Here is a 25,091-nt window from a genome sequence, read left to right as displayed (position 1 = left end):
AGCATCAGACTAGAGAAGCTCCGTTTTCTGGTCCTCACTAGCCTTTGTGGCAAACACAAACAAGTCCATTACTTTGAGCTTTCTATGTTTTACTTCTGTAAAAATGGGAATGATACAGATGACTGAAGATCTTTGTGAGAATCAAAGAATTCTGTGAAAGTGTTTGATTTGCAAAGTGAGTGATTCACTGATCTAGGTGACCCTTCCAAGGGTGTCTTACTCAACATCTTATGAGCTCAGTTTTTAAAAGCTCTTCATGAGTCACAGAAACAAAGCCTCATTTTTGTTCTTATTTCAGAATACAAGCGGACACCTGAGTCAGCAGGACCTGGAATCCCAGATGAAAGAGCTTATCTACATGGACTCTGATCTCGTTGTCACCCCCATCATCGACAACCCAAAGGTGTGGAAAGATGCTCTAAGAGATGAGGGCTGAGCTTTAGCCTTCCCTGAGAGCTGGACTCCTGGTGTGATATTGTCATCACAAATATTCTTTGCCTTATTTTCTTGGCTGATCCTCTGTCTGCTTTTGTGTCACTCATGCTGTGTGGCTACATTTCTTTCTGTCCTGTCTGTAACACCCTCCTTTCTGCTTCACTGACTGGTGAGTTTTTTTTCTTCCTCTTCTGCATCAGCTCAGTCCTCCCTCCCTCCCCTCCATCTGTGGGCTTCTAGGCCTCAGACCTTTGTTTCTCAGTCCCTTCGTTTCTCCATGCACACTTGGGTAAATTTCTCTAAGCGCTCTAACTGTGCATGTGTTATGAAAGCAGATGGGAGTGAGCACTGCTCCCTTCAGCTGGGGTGGATGGGCAGGGCACACAGAGACCACACCCTCTCACAGGTGCTCAGGACTGCAGACCAGATGGTTAGGGAGACACTGGGAGCTTGGGGAGTCATGTTTCACCGGTATACTTTGTACCCAGCATGATTTTTGTTGCTTCATGTCACTTTGAATGTACTACTGTATTACTGGGGAATGATGAGTATTCTCCTTAAGAAAATAAACATTAATTTTTCAGTCCCTCTGTACTACCTATTCTGTTACTTAATTTTCTTTTTTTCTTTCTTAAAGTCTTTCTATTTCAATTCATGGCCATTTTCTCTCCTCTTATTGGGGAACATTAATTTAGAACCAATGGGTTTTTGGATGTGTATTTACTAGGTAGACAAGATTTAATATAGATTACCCAGCAGTTTTTCATAATGGAGCTAATTCTTTTTATGAGCTCAGCTGTCTGGCAGAATAATTGTATTTTATGCCAAATTTAATGTGTAATAGGTCATTTTCCCAGTAGACCTTCTAAGAACAGTTTGTAATATCTTTTGACCATATTTTTTCTGCTTATTTCTTTTATGACCATACTTAATTGTTTTGGGGAAGCCTTAGTAGAAATTTTTTTAACTTCTAATTTTAAACATACAGAAACGGTCCAAAAATAGTGGAGTTACTGTATAGTTTTTACCCAGCTTCTCCTAATGTTAGCATCTTATAGCACCATAGAAGGGTTAGCAAAGCCAGGGAATTAACATTGGCACAGTGCTAATAACTAAATTCCTGAATTTATTTGAATTTTACTAGTTTGTACTACTGATGTCCTTTTTCTGTTCTAGGGTTTGTTAACAGTTTGCTGTTAGGCCTTCTTTTCCTTCTACTTCCTGTCCTTGTCTTTCATGGCCTTGTGGTAATTTCTCAGTCATTTCTTGGCTTTCATGACTTTGACATTGAAGTGTACTGATCAGGTATTTTGTAGAATGTCGCTCAAGCTGGGTTTGTCTGTTTCTTATGATTACTATGTATGAGGTTCTGCATTTTTGGCAAGAATACTACCAGCAAAGCTTTTTAAAATTCTCTCTCTGTAGAGAGGTTTTGGAGGATTTAGACTTAGAGATGATGGTTGTACTTTTTAATTAAACATCTCAAGATGAAAGTACCTTTTGTTCTAAACTTATGGATCCAGCTAACCATTTTTTTTTCCCCTTCCTTAAAAAACCAGTCGTGTGCTTTCCTTTTCATGCTGTTTACAGCTTCCTAAGTGGTGTGTTCTCAAATTCAACCATGAAGTTCTTACCATTCTTTAAAACCTTACCCCCTTTCCAGCTCTTCCACAAACCTTGTCAGCCTAAAGTGCTCGCTGCTTTCTCTAATATTTTAAAAAGTTTTTTCTCTAGGGGACTGTCCTATAATTATGTCCTGCCCAGTTTGCATTGTTCAATATTTGTTTGTTTGTTTTAACATGTTTCCAGTCAGAGTATCAGCTTCCTGACTGTAGGATCTTGTTTTTCACATCTTTGTTTTTCACATCTTTATCCTCCTTAGTATTTAGCCTCCTGCCTCACCCTCTCAGGTGCCCAATAAATATTTGTTGATATGACTAAATTTCTAACCTAGAGTTTTATTAGCTAAAGAGGATATCCTTTTGAGGATATCCTTACCAGGATAAATTGCTTCTTTTTTAATGAAGCTTTATTTTATTTCCGATGTCTATTGAAGTGATATTCTAAAAATTTTACCTATTTAAAGTAAATTCTACCCCCAACATGGGGTTTGAACTCACAACCCAGAGATCAGAAGTCACATTTTCTACTGACTGAGCCAGCGAGGTTCCCTGAAATGATTTTATTTTTATAAATTATTATCTGTCTTTTGTATTTGAATCTGAAGGGCAGTGTTGAATTCTTTTTTGTTTTAGTGACAAATTTTCATTGTTTTTTTTTTTTTCCTGCCCTAATTGATTTATAATCAATATAACGGGAGATATATCAGGAGGTAGATATCTGTCTCAAAAGGCATCTTAAAAGTGTTTGTTTTTCAACCACAGATAATGAAACAACCACCAATTAAATTTGATCCAAAGATACTGCATCTCCCGGCACATTCAGGTAGGATTATAGAAGCCTGGTTACATATAGACTCTTAGAAGATAGATATGAATAAGAAATTTAATAGCAAATGGAATATCTTATTTATTAAGTAGCTGAGTTCCTGTTTTCTTGCCACCTGATGATTCTTGGGACAGTGCTGTGTATGTTATAAATCTGTAATCCATTTGTGCCAGGCGTTCACCTTACTCAGCTGAAAGTTCCTGTAAAGCTGTGTGGACCCTTCTCTTGCCCTTGCCTTTTGTAGATCCACTGACTTTCCAACACTTATGGTGCTCTTGTGGGTACAGAGGGTTGGAGACCACAATGAAGAATTGAGATTCTAGGGGTGCTTAGATGGCTCAGTTGTTAAGTGTCTGCCTTTGGGTCAGGTCATGATCCTAGGGTCCTGGGATCGAGCACCATATTGGGAAGCCCACTTCTCTCTCTCTCTCTCTTCCCCTGCTTGTGTTCCCTTTCTTGATGTGTCTCTTTCTGTCAAATAAATAAAATCTTAAAAAAATAAAGAATTGAGGTTCTATTTCAGAGTGGGGCAGTTAACAAGGGGGTCAGGTGGTTCACTTTTGTGGGGATGGTGTGGGAATGGGGATACTTCAAGGATGATTGTTAGGTTTCCTTTCACGTAATGGGAAGTCTTATTTGGGATGAACATTAGAAATTGTTTTATACCTGGGGCACCTGGGTGGCTCAGTGGGTTAAAGCCTCTGCCTTGGGCTCAGGTCATGATCCCAGGGTCCTGGGATCGAGCCCTGCATCGGGCTCTCTGCTCAGTGGGGAGCCTGCTTCCTCCTCTCTCTGCCTGCCACTCTGCCTACTTGTGATCTGTCAAATAAATAAATAAATAAATCTTCAAAAAAAAAAAAAAAGAAATTGTTTTATACCTTAAATTTTGATGGATATTGTTTGAGAAAATCTATTTGCAGCTATTAAGCTCGAGCCAGAAAAAATTCATTTTCCTAGCTAGAGTATAATCTATAATTTAAAAGCAACTCAAAGTAAATTAAAAATAAAATGTGTTCAAATTTAAATAAACTGCCAAGTAGGGGCACCTGGGTGGCTCAGTGGGTTAAGCCTCTGCCTTCGGCTCAGGTCATGATCTCAGGGTCCTGGGATTGAGCCCTGCGTCAGGCTCTCTGCACAGCAAGGAGCCTACTTCCCCCCCCCCCCACTCTCTCTGCCTGCCTCTCTCCCTACTCTGATCTCTGTCTGTTGAATAAATAAATTAAAAAAATCTTAAACAAAACAAAGCTGTGCCAAGTAGAACCATATTCATGAAAACCTTGGAGGAGTATTTCAAAATAATATTCCTTCCCTTTGTCCCTTTATATTGAGTTGCTTTAGGAAATTATTATAGGTTATTTTGTTTAAGGATAGAAATTAGCTGAAACTGTTAATTTTAGATGGCATCTCATGGCCCAGTTTTTGTTTTCTGTTTGTGGAGGGTTTGGACTTGGATTTTCCAGATGACTTTAGCTACAATATTAACGTGTTATTGAAAGGTTTCATTGAAACCTTTTAACAACTGTGCAGTTCTTGGCTTTTCAGATATTTTAAGGCTAGATTGCTTTACTTACAAAAGGCTATCTTGCTTTTTTGTAATACAATTTTATTTAGCTTTGTATTTTGTAGATTCTGGGTTGCAGGGTGATTCTCCCGTGGGCATCTGCACAGTTTTCCATTCACATAGTGGAAAAGTCTCCATGGGTAGAAGAAGAGGGATCTAGAAGAATAAATAAAAGTGTCATCTTTGGAGGACTTTATGGTTTTGACATTATAAAGTTAGGATTTTCTTTGTCCTCATTTTAGCTATTGAAATTCTGTGTTCCATTTATTTCTCTTGTAATGTTTTCAGTTTTTTTTTTTTTTTAAATTTTTACATGATACCTACTTTGAACCTTTCATTTCCTCTCCAGTGGATAAGTTAATATTTCTAAAAGACCAAGATTGGAATGACTTTTTACAGCAAGTGTGCTCACAGATCGACTCCACTGAAAAGAGCACAGGGGCCTCCCGAGCCAAGCTCAATCTCCTTTGCTATCTGTGTGTTGTGGCTGGACACCGGGACGTGGCCACCCGGCTCCTCCATTCCCCGCTGGTACGTAGTTCGTTGTAAAGACTCCTTTCATGGTCCTCACAGCATGCCTTTTGTATGTAACTTTTGTATTTCTGTTGAGATTAAAACTTTAGTGCTAAAATACTAACTTGATCTAATTACAGTAGAAAAAAATGATTTATCAAGATTATAGTTTGCCGGAGTTGTTTAATCCTCATATCTGAGATCAGTTTAATAGACAGTGATCTTTAACTTCTTCTGTTGTCTCCTAGTGCAGGATTCACATTTCAGTTGTCTTCAGGTCACATGCATTAGTCATGAACAAAGTGTACATCTTACTTTTTTTTTATTCTAGTTCCAGTTGCTAATCCAGCATTTGAGAATAGCTCCAAACTGGGATATGTAAGTAACATTTATATTTTAATTATTCATTAAATAGTTACAACATATTTATCAAAAGCACATAGTTCTAAGTTATTATATACTGAAGTAATAATTACTCTGAATCCTAAGCAATCATAGGCATCCCAACTGTAAATTAAAAATATTTCAAAAATAGGCCATATACTATTATAAATATAATTCTAGGATTATATAAACTACCTCTGGAAACTTTGTTACTCTTCCTCTTATGAGTATTCTTTATTAAACACTTGAGCCCTATGTTTTATTTTTGCTTCCTGCAGAGTTTTCCCTTGTGATTTCATCTTTCCCGTACATGATGCATGACTTCCTTATGATGTTATTTGAAATCTAATGGGATTATGCTCTGTAAGCTCCTGATGGAAAGATACATATTTTCTTATTATGTAGGCAACATACCATGGTGGAAAAGCACATTAGATAAAGTGTTAGAAGGCTCTGGGCTCTGGTAGCCAGCAAGACCAGGCCAGATGATTACCTCTTTCTTTTCTTTTCATTCTTCTTTTTTTTTTTTTAAAGTTTTATTTTATTTTATTTTTTCAGTGATCCGTAATTCATTGTTTATGCACCACACCCAGTGCTCCATCAATTTGTGCCCTCCTTAATGCCTACCACCAGGCTCACCCAACCCCTCACCCTCACCCCCCTTCACTCCAAAACCCTCAGTTTGCTTCTCAGAGTCCACAGTCTCTCATGGTTGGGGGAAATCAGAGGGGAAAACAAATCATGATTCCCTCTTTCTGAGTCTCAGCTCTGCTGGGAGTCTGTGTGTGGCTATGAAATTGCATGGGCTTTGCATTCACACAGACCTGGGTGTGACTCACAGATCTGCCCTCTGGGTAAATTACCTTAAGTGCTGAGCCTCAGTTTCCTCAACTCTAAGATGAGGATAGTGTATACATCAGATACTAATAATTACCTTTCGAATAAGCAAGTACAGGAACTACTTTGCGCTGGTGCCAGATTCTTCCTGGGTGGGTAGCAGATGTTGGAGACTGGAGGTTGCAGTGGCTGTGCTTGGTGTGGTCAAGCCTGCTTATCTTGTATTCTTGTTAGAAAAGTACATGAAAACAACAGTGAGGGTATTTGTGAAATGTGGTAATAGCACTTATTCCAGAATGGTGAAATTTGGGGGAAATGAGGTATTCACAAATGCCTTTTTTTTTTTTTTTTGATAATTTTTGTTATGCATCTTCTGAGGTTACTTCCCCAAGGTAAAACTTGGCATTGCAAATAGGATTTTTAGATATTTTTTGAGCATGTAAAACTTTGAGAAGGTTTGTGGTGTGATCACTAAAAAGAAACCAAACAAAACCTCACACTTCAGCTAAACTTATATCCTTGAGTGGGGTGCCCCCTGCTGACTTACAAAAATCGACTTTTTTTAATCCTTTCCAAGGACTGCCCCCCCCCCCCCCCCCGCCCGCCATCTTTTAGATTGAAACTTCATTATAAAACAGCTTGTGTTTGAGGAAAGTGATAAATAATAAGGTAGTCAAATCCTCTGCTTGGAACCTTCTTTCTATTTGTCTTCCTCCATTCAAACACCAGTTCTTCCAGCAGGGCCTTCTCTGACCTAGGTCATATCCCCTTAACAGCATATATGGGTCCTCAACTTAGCTGGCGGGTAGCCACTGTTGAAGTAGATGTGTTTATTCCTTGGCTTTGTTCAGCATACAAAAAAACAAAGTAGAACAACATAGAATTTGTTTCTCCGAACCGAGGTTCTGGATGGCGGGGACGTGGGGGAATGGGATAACTGGGTGATGAATATTAAGGAGGGAATGTGTCAGCACGGGGTATTATAGGAGAATGATGAATCACTGCTCTCTACCTCTGAAACTAATAATATATGTTAATTGAATTTAAATAAAATTAAAAGATGTTTTGTTTCTCTTCCCCTTATGTATCTACTTTTTTGAGAGAGAGAAATAATGAAGGGGCTGAAGGGAGTGGGAAAGAGATAATCTTAAGCAGGTGCTGCATAGGTTCTGCACTCAGCATGGAGCTTGTTGAAGGGCTTGATCTCATGACCCTGAGATCATGACCTGAGCTGAAATCAAGTCAGGCACTTAACAAACTGAGCTACCCAGGCACCCCATATGTTATGCATTTTTTAATGTCATTAACAATTTGTCTAAGATTTTTTTTTCAAGGTATGCCTTTTTTTCTATGCTAGGAATGTCTGGTCATTAATTTACCCTGTTCCCTATTTTTGGATAATATTGTAACATTATAAATAATATGTCAATGAACATTTTTGTGTTTAAATCTTGGTGCCTATTTTTTTTTTTTCCTGAGGGCAGATTCATAGAATTAGAACAAATGAGTAGAAGGCAATAAATAATTCTGATAAAATGCTAAAACATTCTTTAGAAACATTGTATTGACATGCATTCCCAGTTGGTGTTTATAAAAAATGCCCTTTTGTTAGAACTTTCAATAGTGGATATTTAAGAAATTTTGTATCCTTTGCCAATCAACTTTACTGAGGCATGTAATCCACATATAATAATGCATAATATTTTAGTATATGTGCTGCCAAAGTGAGCACAGTAATGCATAATATTTTAATTAAACTGTTTTGGGGCACCTGGGTGGCTTAGCGAATTAAGCCTCTGCCTTCAGCTCAGGTCATGATCTCAGGGTCCTGGGATCGAGCCCCCAATTGGGCTCTCTGCTCAGCGGGGAGCCTGCTTCCCCCCCATTTCTCTGTCTGCCTCTCTGCCTACTTGTGATCTGTCTGTCAAATAATACAGGTTTTTTTTTTTTTTTTAAAGATTTTGACTGTGGAAATATACATCATATGAAATTGACCATTTTAGTGAGGGTATTAAGTATATTCACAGTGCTGTGCAACCATCACCACTATCAATTTCCAGAACTTTTTCATCATCCTAAAAGGAAGCCATTACCCATTAAACTTTAACTCCCCATCCTCCTTCTCCCAGTCCTGGTAAACTTCTATTCTACCTTTTGTTTCTCTGAATTTGCTTATTCTATACCTAAATTAATTGGGATCATACGATATTTATCTTTTTGTGCCTGGCTTAATTCATTTAGCTTAACGTTTTCAGAGTTCAGCCATGTCGTAGCATGTATCAGAAGGTCTTCCCTTTTTAAGGTAGATTAATATCCCCCAGATGTATATGCCACATTTAAAAAAAATTTTTATTATGTTAGTCACCATACAGTATGTCATTAGTTTCTGATCTGTTCCAAGATTCATTGTTTAGGTATAACACCCAGTGCTCCATTTTATCTTTTTACCTGTTGATGGGTACTTGGGTTGCTTCTATCTTTGGCTATTGCAATTAATACTGCTGTGAACATTGGTATACATATATCTGTTTGCGTCCCTGCTATCAGTTATTTTGGGTATATACTTAGGAGTGGAGTTGTTGGATTATTTGGTAATTCTATCTTCTCATTTACTGAGGAGACCTCATACTTTTTTCCACAGCGGCTGTACTATCTTACGTTCCTTCTAGCAGTGCATAAGGCTTCCAATTTGTCCACATCCTCCTCCTGATCATTTTTTAATAGTAGCTATCCTGATGGGTGTGAAGCTGTACACCCGCGTGGTTTTGATTTGTAGTTCACTGATGACTAGTAATGTTGCGCATCTTTTCATGTATTTGTTGACCATCTGTTTTTCTTCTTTGGAGAAATGTCCATTTATGTTCTTTGCCTGTTTTCTAATTGGGTTGTTTTATGTTGTTGATTTGTAAGAGTTCTTCATATCTTCTGGCTGTTAACCCTTTTATCAGATTAGGTGACTTGGAAATATTTTCTCCTACTCTGTGGGTTGCCTTTTTGCTCTTGATAGTGCCCTTTGAAACTCAGATTTTCCACTTTCTCTTTTGTTGCCTGGCTTTTAATGTCATATGCAAGAAATCATTGCCAAATTCAGTGTCTTAAAGCTTTTCATTTCTTAGAGTTTTACAGTTTTAGCTTTTGTATTTAGGTTTTTGATCCATTTTGAGTTAATTTTTGTGTATGGTGTTAGTAAGGGTTTGACTTCATTCTTCTGCACGTGTATATCCAGTTTTCCCAGCACCATTTGTTGAAAAGGCTGTTGTTTCCTCATTGATTGGTATTGGCACCTTTGTCGATAATCTTTTGACCACATATGTGAGGGTTTATTTAGTCTAAATACCAGTCTTTATGCCAGTGCCAGAGTGTCTTGATTACCTTAGCTTTGTAATAGTTAAGTTCTGGAGTCAAAGTGTGAGACCTCCAACTTTTTTTCTCTTTTTCAGGATTGTTTCTTAGTTGGGGTCCCTTGGGATTCATATAAATTTTAGGAAGGATTTTCTAATTTTTGGTATAGGTTTGACACTTGAATAAGGTAAAGTAAATGTTCATCAGTTTTTAAAATACAGTTTCTCTGTAAATTTTGTTGCTCTGCTTTACCTCTTAGTTGATTGGATTTCATTTTTTTCAGTAGTTCTATTTTTTTCTTTTTTAATTCAAGATCTCTGAGTGTCTGCTTCTCTAGTTGTTATCTCCTCAAGGTTTTGTCTCTGGTTTTAGGGTTTAGGTACAGGGGGCTGACGGAGACCTTCTTGTGCCCTTGGGCTGGTTCACCCCTGTGCCGTGCTTCGGAATTTGCCCTCTGTTTGCACAGCTCTGGAAGACTCAGGACCAACCTGTCTTTTTTTTTTTTCTTCTTTATATGTGACTAGTTTGATTGTTTCTCAGTATCTGGATTTTTCTTTATTCTAGGCCATGAAATTTTATTGGAATGCATATAGGTATTTTCACTAATTTGCTATGCCAGATTAAGTTTAAGTGCTTCAGGCTTTCTTTAGCTTCCCTGTTTCCTTAAGATCACTTCTTCTGTGTTTCATCCTTTTTCTGCTCCTGAAAGTCCTGTGGATGGGTGTGGGATTTCCTGTCTCTCTCTCTTTTTTTTTTGTTTTAAGATTGATTTATTTGTGACAGAGAGCGAGAGCAGGAGGGATAGAAAGAGGGAGAGAGAATCTCAAGCAGATTCCGTGCTGAGCATAGAGCCCAACACAAGGCTTGAATTTATGACCCTGAGATCATGACCTGAACTAAAACCGAGAGTCAGACACTTAACTGAGTGCACCACCCAGGTGCCCCTCCTGTCTGTTTACTCTTCTTTCCCTTTTGCTTTCTCACTCTTTTGCTGAGATAGAATTCATATATCAAGATTCACTTTTTTTGTTTGGTTTTATTGAGTTTATTTATTTATTTACTTGAGCCGTTTTAAGTTCACAGCAAAATTCAGAGGAAGGTATAGAGAGTTCTCCTATGCCTCCTGTCCCCATACAGGCTAGCCTCCCCTATTATCACCCCCCACCTCTATTAGAGTAGTATGTTTGTTAGAACTGATAAATCTATATTGGCATGGTATAATCACCCACAGTTCATAGTTTATAGTTTAATCTTGGTTTATACATTCCATGGGCTTGAACAAATGCATTATGACCTGTATTGTCCTTATTGTATGGAATATTTTCATTGCCCTAAAAATTTGTGCTCTGCCTATTCATCCCTCTGACAATCACTGAAATTTTACTTTCTCCATCGTTTCACCTTTTCCAGAATGCCCTACTGGTAATCCTACAATAATGGGATCCTACAATATGTATCCTCAGGATTGGCTTCTTTCACTCAGTAATAGGCATTTAAGGTTCCTCCATCTCTTTTCATAGCTTGACAGCTCATTTCTTTTTAGTGCCAGATATCTCCTCGTCTACATGTACCACAGTTTGTTCACATACTGAAGGACCCCCTGGTTGTTGCCAAGTTTAGCATTTATGAATAAAACTGCTGTAAACACCGTGTGGACATATGCTTTCAACTCCTTTGGGTAAGGCCCAAGGAGTAGGATTTCTGGATTGTTTAGTAGGAGTATGTTTAATTTTGTAAGAAACTTTCAAACTGTCCTCCAAAGTGGCTATACTATGTTGCGTTCCCTTCAACAATGAATGAGAGTTCCTGTTGCTCCATAGCCTTGCTAACATTTGGTGTTGTCAGTGTTTTGGAATTTGGCCATACTTAATTGGGTTTAGTAGTATATTGTTTTAATTTGCATTTCCCTGGTGACATATGATGTGGAGTGTTTTCTCATATGTGTATTTGCCATCTGTTTGTCTTTTTTGCTGGGGTATCTGTTAAGATCTTTGGCTCATTTTTTCATTTGGTTGTTTTCTTACTGAGTTTTAGAGGTTTTTGTATATTGTGAAAGACAGTCTTATATCAGGTATGCCTTTGGTAAATATCTTCTTCCACTCAGTAGCTTGTCTTTTCATTTTCCTTATGTTATCTTTCACAGAATAGAAATCTTTCTTTCTTTCTTTTAAGAGAGAGTATAAGCAGGGGGGAGTGGCAGGGAGAGGGAGAAGCAGGTTCCCCTCTGAGCAGGGAGCATGATGCAGGGCTCCAGGACCCTGGGATCATGACCTGAGCTGAAGGCAGTCATTTAACCAACTGAGCCATCCAGGTGCCCATAGAAGTTTTTTTTTTAGATAACGTTCAGGTTATTTATTTCTTTTATGGACTGTACCTTTGGTGGTTGTATCTAAAAAGTCCTTGCCACACCTGAGGTTATGTAGATTTTTTTCTCCTATGTTACCTTCAAGCAGTTTTATACTTTGACATCTTACTCTTAGGTCTTTGATCTATTTTGTATTTTTATAAAGTGAGTAAGATCTGTTTCCAGATTCTTCTTCTTTTTTTTTTTTTTTGCATGTATATTAGCATAATTTGTTGAAAAGACCATCTTTGCTCCATTGTATTGCCTTAGCTTCTTTGTCAAAGATCCTTTAAGTGTGTTAATGTGAGTCTATTTCTTAGTCCTTTGTTCTGTTTCATTGATCCTTTTGTTCTTTGTTAATACCACACTGTCTTGATGACTGTAACTTTGTAGTGAACCTTGATGAAGTCTAGTGTTGTGAGGCATCTGAATGCTTGTACATATGTATTCACTGTAGCCTCCTTGCCCTGCTTGGAAAAGAAGTTGGTTGAAGTTTCCCACTACTCTAGGGTATACTTCCACTTCTTTGTTACATGGTGTGTAGTAATACCCTTTGTAGTTTATACTGCTTTTAGTTACAAGGAATCTTTTTCTCATTTAGTGATGTTAGCCTAAAATTCTTTTTTTGAGGTTCATATTGAAAACCCTGTTCTACTTTCTTTGACCTCATGCAGTGATATAGTCACTCCTTTCCTACTAAGGTGTTTAGTTACCTTATATTTGATGTCGATGTTCTGTTTATTCAGGGCCTACTTGATGCAAGGGACTCTCTTGATGTTGGCATTAGTGAGCAGTACCAAGGCCTTGCCTTCGTTGGCTTTCTAGGCTGGTGGGGGAACAGATAATAAACAAGTAAACACATGAAGAAGGAAGTACTTTTAGATCTACTCCGTCTAACGTAGCCTCTAGCTGTATGTGGTTATTAAAATTTAAATTTCAAAGTAATTCCACAAAACATTCTTAACTTGTACCAGCTCTATTTTAAGTGTTAAATAGTCACATGTGACCAATGGATACTCTTTTGAATAGTGTAGATATAGAACCTATCTGTCACTGCATGAAGGTTATTGGCCAGTGCAGTTTTGCATAATGTCACGAATATGGGGACACTTCTGAGGTACAGTGTAACAGGACACTAGGGACATCCAAAGTGGTGACATTTAAGAGGAAAGCTGTTTATGAGAAGTCTTTTTTGAGGGAATCATATATAGGATGTAGTTGTATGTAAGTATTTGGTATAAACTGAGAGGTTTTTATTAAATATTTCATAATTTAAAACTAAGAATGTTAAGATAGTGTGTCATCTCTTGTTCTGATAGGGATTGTATCTGCTGAGATTGGAGAAATTAATCTTGAAATTAATGTTGTAATACATTTTTCTTTTAGTTGAGTAAGTATTGTAGACAGTATTTACTTTCGTACATAGAAAAAAACAAGTTAGTGTTTGGAAGTACATTTGGATTTGCCCTAGAACCAAGATAAGTTTTTGCCTTGCATCCTCTAGTTCAGTAGTCAGGTTTTTTTTTTTTTTTTTTTTTAGTTTTTTTGTATTTATTTATTTGACAGAGAGAGAGATCACAAGTAGGCAGGTAGGGAGGCGGGGTGGGGGGGACAGAAGCAGGCTCCCTGCTGAGCAGAGAGCCCGATGCGGGGCTCGATCCCAGGACCCTGAGATCATGACCTGAGTCGAAGGCAGAGGCTTAACCCACTGAGCCACCCAGGCACCCCAGTAGTCAGTTTTTGATAGTGTTTTATCATTATAAAAAAATTTTTTTTGTAGTTAATCCATCTATCCCTTGAAATTGCATGCATGTGGAAATTGAAGCATAATTCACTTGGCTGTGGTCACAAAATGGGTCAGTGGCAGAGCAGTGATGAGGTGCTTTTTCTTATAACTTTTTGGTCCAATGTCCTACCAAATCTTTTTCAAAATGCTCACTTTTATTTATTTATTTTTTCTCATTTAGTGATGTTAGCCTAAAATTCTTTTTTTGAAGTTCATATTGAAAACCCTGTTCTACTTTCTTTGACCTCATGCAGTGATATAGTCACTCCTTTCCTACTAAGGTGTTTAGTTACCTTATATTTGATGTCGATGTTCTGTTTATTCAGGGCCTATTTGATGCAAGGGACTCTCTTGATGTTGGCATTAGTGAGCAGTACCAAGGCCTTGCCTTCGTTGACTTTATTTATTTGACAAACAGAGGTCACAAGTAGGCAGAGAGGCAGGCAGAGAGAGAAGACAAAGCAGGATCCTTGCTGAGCAAAGAGCCCGATGTGGGGCTTGATCCCACGACCCTGGGATCATGACCTGAGTTGAAGGCAGAGGCTTTAACCAACTGAGCCACCCAGGTGCCCCAAAATGATCACTTTTAAAGAATAATCTTGTTAAGACCATCTTTTCAACACATGGTGTTGGGGAAAACTGGAAAGACACATGCAAAACAATGAAACTGGACTACTTTCTTACACCAAATACAAAAGTAACCTCAAAATGGAATAAGGGCTTACATGTGGGACCTGAAACCCTCAAAATCCTAGAAGTGAGCATAGGCAGTGATGACTCTGACATAGCCATAGCAACATTTTTCTAGATGTCTCCTGAGGCAAGGGAAATAAAAGGAAAAATAAACTCTTGGGATTACATCGCTGTTTCCACAGCGAAGGAAACAAAACTAAAAGGCATCTTATGGAATGGGAGAAGATATTTGCAAATGATCTATGTCTTATATAACTCAAGACATAGAAAACAAATAATCTAATAAAAAAATGGGCAGAAGACCTAGACATTTCTCCAAAGAAGACCTTGACGTGACAGCAGACACATGAAGAGATGTTCAGCATCACTGACGATCAGGGAAATGCAAATCAAAACTAGTGACCTATCCCCTCACACTTGTCAGAATGGCTAAAATCAACAAGAGACCAGTGCCGATGAGGATGTGGAGAAAAAGGAACCCTCTTACACTGTTGGTGGGAACGCAAACTGGTGTAGCCACTGTGGAAAATAGTGTGGAGGTTCCTCAAAAAATTAAAAATAGAACTACCATATGATCCAGTAATCACTACTGAGTATTTACCAAAGAATACAAAAACACTAACTCAAAGGGATACATGCACCCTTATGTATTTTGTAGCATTATTTACAGTAGTCAAACTGTAGAAGCAGCCCAAGTGTATATCGATAGGTGAATGGATAAAGAAGATATAATGCGATATCATTCAACCATAAAGAATGGAATCTTGCCATTTACGACAATATGGATGGAGCTGGAGAGTATGATGTAAGCAAAATAAGTCAGCCAGAGAAAGACAAAAACCATATGATTTCACTCATATATGGAATTAAAGGGGAAAAAAACAAACCAGAAACCAGACTGTTAACTATAGAGAACAAACTGATGGTTACCAGAGAGGAGGTGGGTTGGGGGGGATGGGTGAAACCGGTGACGGGGGTGAAGGAGCAGACTGGCCCAATCACTATATTGTACACCTGAAACTTCTGTAACACTGCTTGAAGTACACTGGAATTAAAATTTAAGTAACAGTGTAATGTTTTTTATTTAGAGGCAGGATGCTCGTCATACAAATGCCTAGGACTTCTTTAATTTGTAAATGTTATGAGATTTGAAATCTGTAAGAATGATGTCTGTGTGTTAGAGTTCTGATAACATGAATACTTTCCTGTGGTCCTTCTTGGAGTCTGATTTGTTTCCCTCCATGGGTCCTGTGTAGTTAAGAACCCGAAAAGTTAAGAGACTTTCTGGCTGATATACACACTGATTAGCCCAGAGAGCATGCAAGCATCAATATGAATACAGTGCTTAAAAAAAAAATATACAGTTCTCATCAACTCACATGTCCAACTATTTTCTCCAAATAAAAAAATCTTTTGACTGAACTTTTGCAAATCATCTGAAAATGGTATGTAATAATTTATTGACCTTATTTTCTGTTGAATAATGATACAGAAACACCTCACTAAAACTAGTAGTTTTTGGAACAATATTTGTAAGATCAAAGATTGTAAAAAATTTCTATGAAAGTGGATATATAAATATTTATTTAACTGTTCTGTTATTTTTTATCACTTATGAATAAAACCCTTGGTCTGCTAATAAGTGGGACCTAACCTTTAGCCAAATACTGCTGTACCCAGAAGTAAAAGGGTTCATTACATTTTTTCTCCTCTAGTTAAGGTCCTTCATAAAGTTTATCTGGCATTCTACCTCAAAAGCCCAACTTGTTCAGCTTGAGTCGCTATTAGACTCAATCCCCTGCAGAGGGCATTGCTGCTCTTGTCCCTTCGTGTACACGAGGGCCATATATGTAGGGGAGTGAATGCTCATCCTAGCACACCTCATTTTGATCTTCCGTTACTGCTTAGAATCGTGTAATGTAACTAACTACGGCTAGTTACTTGGGTCTCTAACTCTCTTCTTCAGAGTTTATTTTTCTCCATTAACAGACGGGCCAAGGTTGCTCGGGCGATTGGTTTACTGGCCTCACACACAACTGAGCTCCAGGAAAATACACCGGTTACTGAGGTAATTCTCTTTTATTATTGGAATGTTACAAATGACAAAAAAAGGTTGTTCTTGACTTTGTAATTTAGAACATGCAGCTTTCATTGACCTTCACTTAAGTTTTCTTTGTGGAATTGTGGCAATTATAAAATAACCTCAGTAGACCCTTAGGCATAAATACAGCTGCACATTTACAACCTATTCTGTTATTAAAGGTGATAACGGTGCAGCTAAAAGGCTTGTGGGCTCTATTCATCATTATTTCAGGAATTTTTGGATAACCCTTATTTCATTCCTAGTTTTCTTTTCTTTTCTTTTCTTTTTTTTTTTTTTTTAAAGATTTTATTTATTTATTTGACAGAGAGAGATTACAAGTAGGCAGAGAGACAGGCAGAGAGAAGGAGGAAGCAGGCTCCCTTCTGAGCAGAGAGCCCGATGCGGGACTCAATCCCAGGACCCTGAGATCAAGACCTGAGCCGAAGGCAGCGGCTTAACCCACTGAGCCACCCAGGCGCCCTCATTCCCAGTTTTCTTGTAGTCCACTCAACATTTTATTATACTTAATTTATTTCCTAGTTGAAGCACAGCTCATACTTCCAATTAAAATCATTTCAACCCTGAGTTTCATGTTTTTTTCCTCACCAGTTGTCAGTTATTTCGGACAACAATCCAAGTATTTAATGGCCATGCATGCTTGAAAGAGATTTTGAAATATTTTGAAAATACTGCTATTGGGAAGTGTTTAGTAAATCTAAGTCCCATCAAGTGAATGCTACAATTGTACTGCCTTTCTGAGTATCCTTTACCCCTTGGACTAGGGGAATGTCAAGAGTCGAAATAGGCAAAAAGAACCAAGGCTTGTAAAGGCAAGGGCAAGAACTTCTGAAGGAAGGAGAATTTGGGAAGAAGGAAGTAGGAAGAAGAGATGGGGTTTTTGTAGAACCAGGACCTGATGGTGTGATAGTTGGGGCTTGAGGAGGACTTGTTTAGCCAAGTATTGTCCAGTAGAACTTTCTGTAGTGATGGAAAATGTTCTGTAACTTTGCTTTCCCAGCCAGTTGCTGGGATGGCATCCCAGTTATCCCTGGTCTGAGTGGCCATGCACAGACAGTTAATTTAAGGTCCCTGCATTTCCTTTGCTCTTAATTCCATCCCTACTTTCTGCAAACTGCAAACTGTGAGATCCCTGTGTCACTAAGACTAACCTTTTTCTTGTTTTTATGGGACCAAAAAGATTGAATTCTGACCTTAGCAATCCCTGATGGTACCCAACTTGGCTATCAGAGATGTATAAGCTTGACTTTTCTAAGACCAAGCAGATAGGGCACTATCACTAAGCAGAGAGGCTTTTAGCTAAAAAGTTGGGGGGCTTCTTCTGACGACTCAGAGGAAGGGTTTCCAGTGAAACAGAGTGGTACTCTAGGAGATGAAAGAGAAGTTAAAATTCTATGACAAGTCCTGACATTCTAGAGGGCATTCCTAAATAATCAGAACAGGCAGTCAGTACTCAGGAGCAGTGTGCCATGAAGAGTGAGACCCTGAAGATGTAAAATAGGACCGTTGAATTAAAATGTTCAATAGGTGCCAAAATGAGTGGGGTGAATACTTTAGGAAGCTGAGTTAGTGGATTTGAAAATCATCTGCATGAATTCTTTTAGGATTCAGAATGAAAAGAGAAGAGTTAAAAATTATTAACTACAAAATCTGTTCTGCTGTCCGGTATGACAGACACTAGCCCAAAATGACGTTTGAGCTTTTGAAAAGCAGATAGTCTGAATTGAGATGAGCTTCAAGTAGAGCTCACATACCAGATTTTGAAGACTCAGTATGTGGGTATGGGGGGGAAGCATCTCACCTGTAAATTTTTTATAGATTACATTTTTAAATGATAATATTTTGGATATATTTGTATCCAAATATATACATGATTACAATTAATTTGTAATAATTATTACATTATTACAATTAATTTCCTTTTTATTTTTTGATGTGGCTCCTGGAAATATCAAAATTACCTTTGTGGTTTGAATTGTATTTCTGTTGGACTGTACTTGTCTAAGATAAACATAATGGGATTTCAAGGCTAGATCAAAGCAAACATTCATGAAAGAAATAATAGAAGAAAATTTCACTCTGAGCTGAAGAAAGACTCAATCTTTAGATAAAAGGTTTCACCAAATGTCAGGCAAGATATTGAAAAAATGTACACATTTAGACCTATACTGGTGAAATTTGTAATTACCAAGAGAAAAAGAAAACCAAAACTCAGGTTATAAACAAAAGCAAATTAGACTTGCATATAACTTACTTGTAACCCTACAAGCTGAAGATATGGAAAACAATAGAAATAGAACAAAACTTCAGGGATTGTGTGACCTTAAATTTCTCTGTGCAGCTGCCCTGTTGCCTGCTTGTGAGGACAAAAGGGAGACTTTTTCAGAAATTCAGAGACTCAGTCTTAATTTCACCAACATTTCTAAAAACTTGAACTTGAGCAAGGTACTTGACTGGCTCCCTATAATCAAATTTTCAGGTAAAGAAGCAAATATAAACAATGAATCATTAATATTTAAATCCAAATGATAGCTGTTAATGTGACATGTAACCTAGAAAGAATGAATTCTTCATAAAGAATAAATATGCTCTGAAAATATTAATGGTAGCATGGAAGTAAATTCTACTTTGTTTTAGAAGATCTGGAAGGGAGAGAAGGGAATAGGAAAGGGTGAGACAAATTGCTGTTCTTTTACTAATTGAACATTTTTTGAGTATTTCTTATGGGCATGGCAATTTATTACATGCAGGAAGACCATTACTTGAGGCAGGTTCTTATCTTATTCTAGAAGAAATTCATAGATACGGTTTTATTGTATTGATACTCTCTTGTTCCTTGTTTGACAAATATATGTCAGTGGCTGTGTATATACAAGGTACTCTCTAGGTACTAAGGTGCAGTGTTGAGCAAGAGAGCTAAAAATCCCTGTTCTGATGGAGTCCATGTTCTAGTGTGAGGAAAGAGTGAGAATGAGCAGATATGTAGCATTGGGCGGTGATAAATGCGATGAAAAAGATAAAAGTAGACTAGGGGTGTTTGGGAAGGATGAGGTGGTGGTGGCACCATTTTAGATGGGTTGGTCATCTAAACCCAAGATGGAGAGGAACATCCAATCAGAGACCTGAAGGGGTCGGTGTAGTGGGGGGACATTTCCCTCAGCTGGGGAAAGGGTGAATAGCAGGTGCACAACAAGATTGGTGATGGAAAAGTGGTTGGCATATTTCGAGGAACAATGCAGAGGTGATGTAGCTGGAACTGAGCAAGAGGGAGATTCAGGAGAAGGACATAGAAGATGAAGTTACTGAGATAGCTAGGGACTTGGTCATCCCAAGCTTTGTTGTAAGCCCTGGTCAGAACTGGGATTTTATTCCAAATGAGATGGGAAGCCATTAGAGGAATTTGAGCAGGGGAGAGAGCCTTGATAGGGCTTATGTTCCAAGAGGATCACTGTGTTAACAAGGACAGGGTTAAGGTAGAATCAGAACACTAAGAGCCAGTGGTATGTAGTAGTTCAGGTGAGGGGTGGTGGTGACTTCAACTAGGTTTGTAGTGGTAGATGTGGTAAAAAAAAAAAAAAAAAAAAAAAAAGACTTTATTCTGGATATATGCTTTCTGGTTAGATCTCAAAGTGTTGACAGATTGGCTGATTGCTGTGATATTTGAAGGCAGACTTTAATAACCAGGTCTAGCCAATATAAATTCTAAAATTCACTATGAAGAGTATTGAGGCATCAAGCAGCAAGTCTGAACGAATCTCCTCATCATGGACAGTGTCCTAGACATCAGTAGGACATTCCCTGGGGAAAGATTGATGTATAGATTCAGGAATATCCAGGGGCTGTGAAGGTTCTTGTTTAGAAGATTCTTGCCTCTTGATGCCGGATGTCATGAAGGAGAGGCGGATGTAGGTAGATGTCATGGAAGGTGTGGTGGTGAGGGGTGCCTTGTGGCAGAATCTGGGAAGACAGGCTGGAGGCCAAGACTGGAACTGAGAGGTGGTCTGCACCCCTGTGGTGTCCTTGTGCTTGGGGCTTCCTGTGGCGGTGACTGCAGACAGTACGTTGTGCGGTTGTAGGAATTCCTGTGGGTCTGAGCAGAAAGCCCCTGCACTAACTGGGGACCTGTAAGTCACCTGGAGTGATGTGCTCAACGCACTCCTGGCTCCATGCTGGTGGTCTGTCCCCCTGGTGATTGCTGTTGTCACTGAGGGTGTTTGGTGGGGGCAGTTCTGGAAGCATCTTTGTCTCTGTGCACCCAGGTTGTTCCTTGGCCCGTGCTTCCCTCCCTTTATCGACTGGGTACCTCGTGTTTTCAAGATACTAGCCTACTCTTGTTGCTGTTCCTTATTACACATTGCATCCTCGATGTTGCCTGTGTTGACGCTCGGAGAGGGATGGGTGTTAATTCCTGAGGTTCTGGTGTCCTTCATTCATGTACTGTTCTTTTCTGGGTGTTTGCTGATGTTTTATTAATTTGAAATGAAACTTGGGAGAAATTATACTTACTTTAAAAATGCAGTAATGTGTCATGAGTTATTTGGGAAACTTCTGAATTATGCATATTGTAAACTAAGTTCCTTTGGATAGTGAGAAGTTCCCAGAGTAACCTGAAATTGTGCCAGGTGCTCCTGATGATGCCATCTTCTATTCTGTTATTTCTCACACTTTTTCATTCTTAATTCCTGCTATGGACTGTTGTGACAATTAAAGCAGCCACTAGAGGGCACTCAAACACTGGAAACAAAGTTTGACAAGTGGATTGTATCTTCAACTTGAAGAAGCTGGCTTAATAGGTATACAGCCCAGTGTTACATCTTTTCCCTGGTTTTTGGATTTTTTACTGCATGGCCCGTGATTTTATTCCATTACCTATTATTGCCATTTGAGATTAATGAACACCTTGGCAGCCTATCCAGAAAAATAGTCCTTTCAGGGGATTTGAGAACCACATGGAGTGCATTGGTGAATCTTAGCTTCAGAACTCTGGAGACCCAAGTTTCTGTAATACTCATAATTGTGGGTGTTCATAGATATTTCTCAGTAAATCATGAATAAAATCTCAAGTGTGAGATATATCCTGATTTCGGCCGTAGGTTTACTGCTGGTGGACCCTTTTCCCATTGTGACTGAAGATTTTATAGACACTTTAAAGGCATAGAACCTCATTTTATAATTTATCTTTGTATCCCACAGTGCCTGGTCAGCAGAGCAACGAGTATTTTAGGCCCTGAGTCAATGTTGAAAGGTTTAATAAATGATTAAAAGAATAGTAGGGAAATATGGCAGTATAATTTGTTATGGAGAGAAGAGATGATGGAAAGCTATTTTGCTGTCCTGATGGTATAATTTAAGTCTCTTTCATCTAATTCTATTACCAGTGGCCACAGAAAAGAGCTAGTTATATTCTCCTAGATGTATTTAGAAGCATTTATTCCATTCTCTATTTTTTGTACTGAAAGAGATAGCCAGCTTCTTAAGCCTATCTTCCTAGATAATACACTCACCCGCCCCCCGTAATGATAATGATTCTTATGTGTAATAATTTTAAAGAAATATTCTTGATGTTCTGCTGCATAGATTGTCTTATGTACTCCTTGTGACTATAAGGAGAACAGTAGCTAAGGACTGAAAAACTGAACTTGCGTCTAATCAAGGCTATGCATCAAAAACTACAGTTCACAGGAAATGCAGGTGATTAAGGACCATGCAAAATGACATCAAGAGGGTGGGATAAAATTTCCGACATTCCAGTTTTGGCTAAAACAAATGATGATTTGTTTTTTTTTTTTTTTTTTTTTTTTTTTTTTATAATTTTTTTTCTTTTTTTTAGATTTTATTTATTTATTTGACAGAGAGAGATCACAAGTAGGCAGAAAGGCAGGCAGAGAGAGAGAGAGGAGGAAGCAGGCTCCCTGCCGAGCAGAGAGCCCGATGCGGGACTCGATCCCAGGACCCTGAGATCACGACCCGAGCCGAAGGCAGCGGCTTAACCCACTGAGCCACCCAGGCGCCCCTGATGATTTGTTTTTAAAAGATGGCACTAAAACACTATAGGGAAATGTTTGAAATTAAAAGACTTAGAGCCTACATTATCTAAATGCAATGCAAGACCCCATTTCAACGCTGGTTCAATGAAAATTTACAAAATGGGACCATCAAGAAAATGGCCCACAACCACCAGAAACCTCATTGCTGGATAAACTGACCCTGTGCATAAAGAAACTTAATGAGACCAGATTTGGAGCATGTTCCAGACTTACTTTTTAATTAAACCCTCTAAGTTTGACTCAGATGGAGGAGACTGCACTTCTCTATATCAGGACAGATTTTAAATTAGATAAGGACAGTGATACCTTTAATCACATTGTCAAGGAAATTACAGAAGCTGTTCTAGTTCAATGAAAACTCTGTAGGTAAATGGAATGTCTCCATAATCCCATTATATAAGATAAATAAGTTTCACTTACTAGATAGATAACTATTCAGGGGACCATTGAAAGGAAACCAATCATTTATTAACAATACAATACACAGACTGCTAAGCCAAATTCAAAGGAATGTTTTTGTTCTGACCCACATTTAAACCATAGCCATTCAAGATGGGCTGAGTTTTGGATTGAATAATTCTTTACATTTCTGTGACTGATAATGATATATAATTATATATTCAATTTTTGTTACATATTTAGGGTTTAGGGAAGTACGGATTACTTTGTGCTTGCTTCTTGATTTATAAGTAATAATGTTTTTTATTTAATTGAAGAGGTACAAATATACAGAAATGTGTGCAAAACATACATATCCTGCTCAATGACTTGTCACAAAGTAAAAACCCAAAGTCCAACTGGGTCAAGAAATAGAACATTACCAGCGCAACAGAATACCCCTTATACCTTCTTGTGATTACTCATCTCTCCCTTTGCTCTACAGGTGACTATTACTGTAATACATAATAATATGATCATTGTGCCTGTTTTGAATTGTATTTAAGGCATGCCATATGACCTGTATTCTTTGGCTTATTTTGTTCCATGTTATGTTTGGGGAACCCTTGTTGTTTTAGGTACCTGTAGTTCATTTTCATTAAATGGATATATCACACCACTGGCGATGGACATTGGGTATTTTTTCATATTTGACTGTTATAAGTAATTCTTGGATGTACATTTTGATATACTTAAGTCAGCTTTCTTTTGGGTCAACCTAGGATTTAGAATTCCTAGACAAAGTGTTTGGATATGTTCAACTTTAGAGGATAATCTAAATGATTTTCTAAAGTTATGGAAAGCAAAAATCCTTATACCAATGAAGGAATTTTCGGTATTCTGTATTCTCATAAATACTTGGTTTTGCTATAAGATCTTGTTCAAGATCTACCAAGTTCTCCTTTATTTTGAACATGAATGAGTGTTATAGGACATCTATAAAGGTGATGGCAAAGTTTTTCTCTGTATCTCTATTAACAGGTATAGTTGGCATTCCTAAAATTAAATCATCCTTGTGTTTTTAGAAGAAACTCCACTTGGCTTGTGATATATTACATTTTAATAATCTGTTGGCTTTTTTTGTGCTAATGTTTCTTATAGATTTGTCCCCATTTTTCTTTTAGAACATCAGTTTCTTAAAGAATGCAAGTCACTTTTTTTTTTTTTTTTTTTGTATTTTATTTATTTGTTAGAGAGCGAGCGAACGCCTAAGCAGGGAGAGAGGGAGAAGCAGGCTCTCCACTGAGCAGGGAGCCCAGACATGGGACTTGATCTGAGGATCTTGGGATCTCAACCTGAGCCAAAGGCAGTTCTTTAACCGACTGAGCCTCCAGACACTCCCCAAGCCACTTGCCTTGTAGAATGTTCCACATTTTGGATTTGTCTGTTTTTTTTTTTTCCTTTTGTTTTTCTCGTCCCTAAAGTTCCTATAAACTGTAATTTAGGTCAAGAGGCTTAATCTGATTAGATTCAGATTAAACTTTGTTTTCAGGTAAGAACTTACAGGTGATGTTGGTGTTTCATATTTCATCATAGGGGGAAGCCTATAGTGTCAAATTTCCCCTGTTAGTTTTACTTACTTTGATCCCTTGTTAAAAGAGGTGATGCCAGATATCTGCATTGTTGAGGTATGTTTCTTCTTGGCAGTGTCACTTTAACTGTCATGTTAAATATACAATAAGGACATTTGTATGGATTATCAATTTTGTTTTCACCTTTTTCTAAATTGAAATGGGCAGTTTTGGTTTATGACCTCTTGATGTACTAGCTGTCATTGATTGCTATTATTTTTTTCTCTTTTCATTCTCAACAAAATCACTAAGTTCATTATGCTATGCAACATTGTTATTGTTTTTTGAAATTAATTTTCAAGCTTTATTTTGCTTTTTATGTCCTTTTTTTTGATAGGATAAACACATTTTGTGATTTAGTTGTGCAAGAGTGAGAACTCCTAAGAGTTCTTGACTGAAGAAAATGGACATTGTGTTATTTAGGCTCCTACTGAATTGGGTTTAGAATTAAATTTTATGTTAAGCAGTGGATATATGGTGATTGGAAGCATTATTTAACTTACAGATTTCTCGGAACATTGCGTGCTTTGGGAACTCTAGACATAGGATGTGTTGAACTGCATTTAGAGACAGAGCTCCTGTATATCGTGG

At 38.0% G+C, this 25,091-nt stretch overlaps 1 protein-coding gene across 2 annotated transcripts in view; it reads left to right on the top strand.

The window, feature by feature from the left end:
• Positions 1-25,091, top strand: part of ULK4 (unc-51 like kinase 4) — a 651,105-nt gene that overhangs the window by 30,900 nt on the left and 595,114 nt on the right. For both annotated transcript variants that reach the window (XM_059162312.1, XM_059162311.1), the window contains exons 13-17: positions 299-403; positions 2,820-2,880; positions 4,794-4,975; positions 5,289-5,335; positions 16,333-16,411. In XM_059162312.1, the coding sequence (XP_059018295.1) occupies positions 299-403; positions 2,820-2,880; positions 4,794-4,975; positions 5,289-5,335; positions 16,333-16,411 (474 nt within the window). The remainder of the gene's footprint in view (positions 1-298; positions 404-2,819; positions 2,881-4,793; positions 4,976-5,288; positions 5,336-16,332; positions 16,412-25,091) is intronic.

The sequence above is a fragment of the Mustela lutreola genome, chromosome 2, assembly GCF_030435805.1.
Source record: "Mustela lutreola isolate mMusLut2 chromosome 2, mMusLut2.pri, whole genome shotgun sequence".
Taxonomy (NCBI): domain Eukaryota; kingdom Metazoa; phylum Chordata; class Mammalia; order Carnivora; family Mustelidae; genus Mustela; species Mustela lutreola.
Note: the sequence above shows the minus strand (reverse complement) of the source record. Positions and strands in the feature narration are given on the sequence as shown.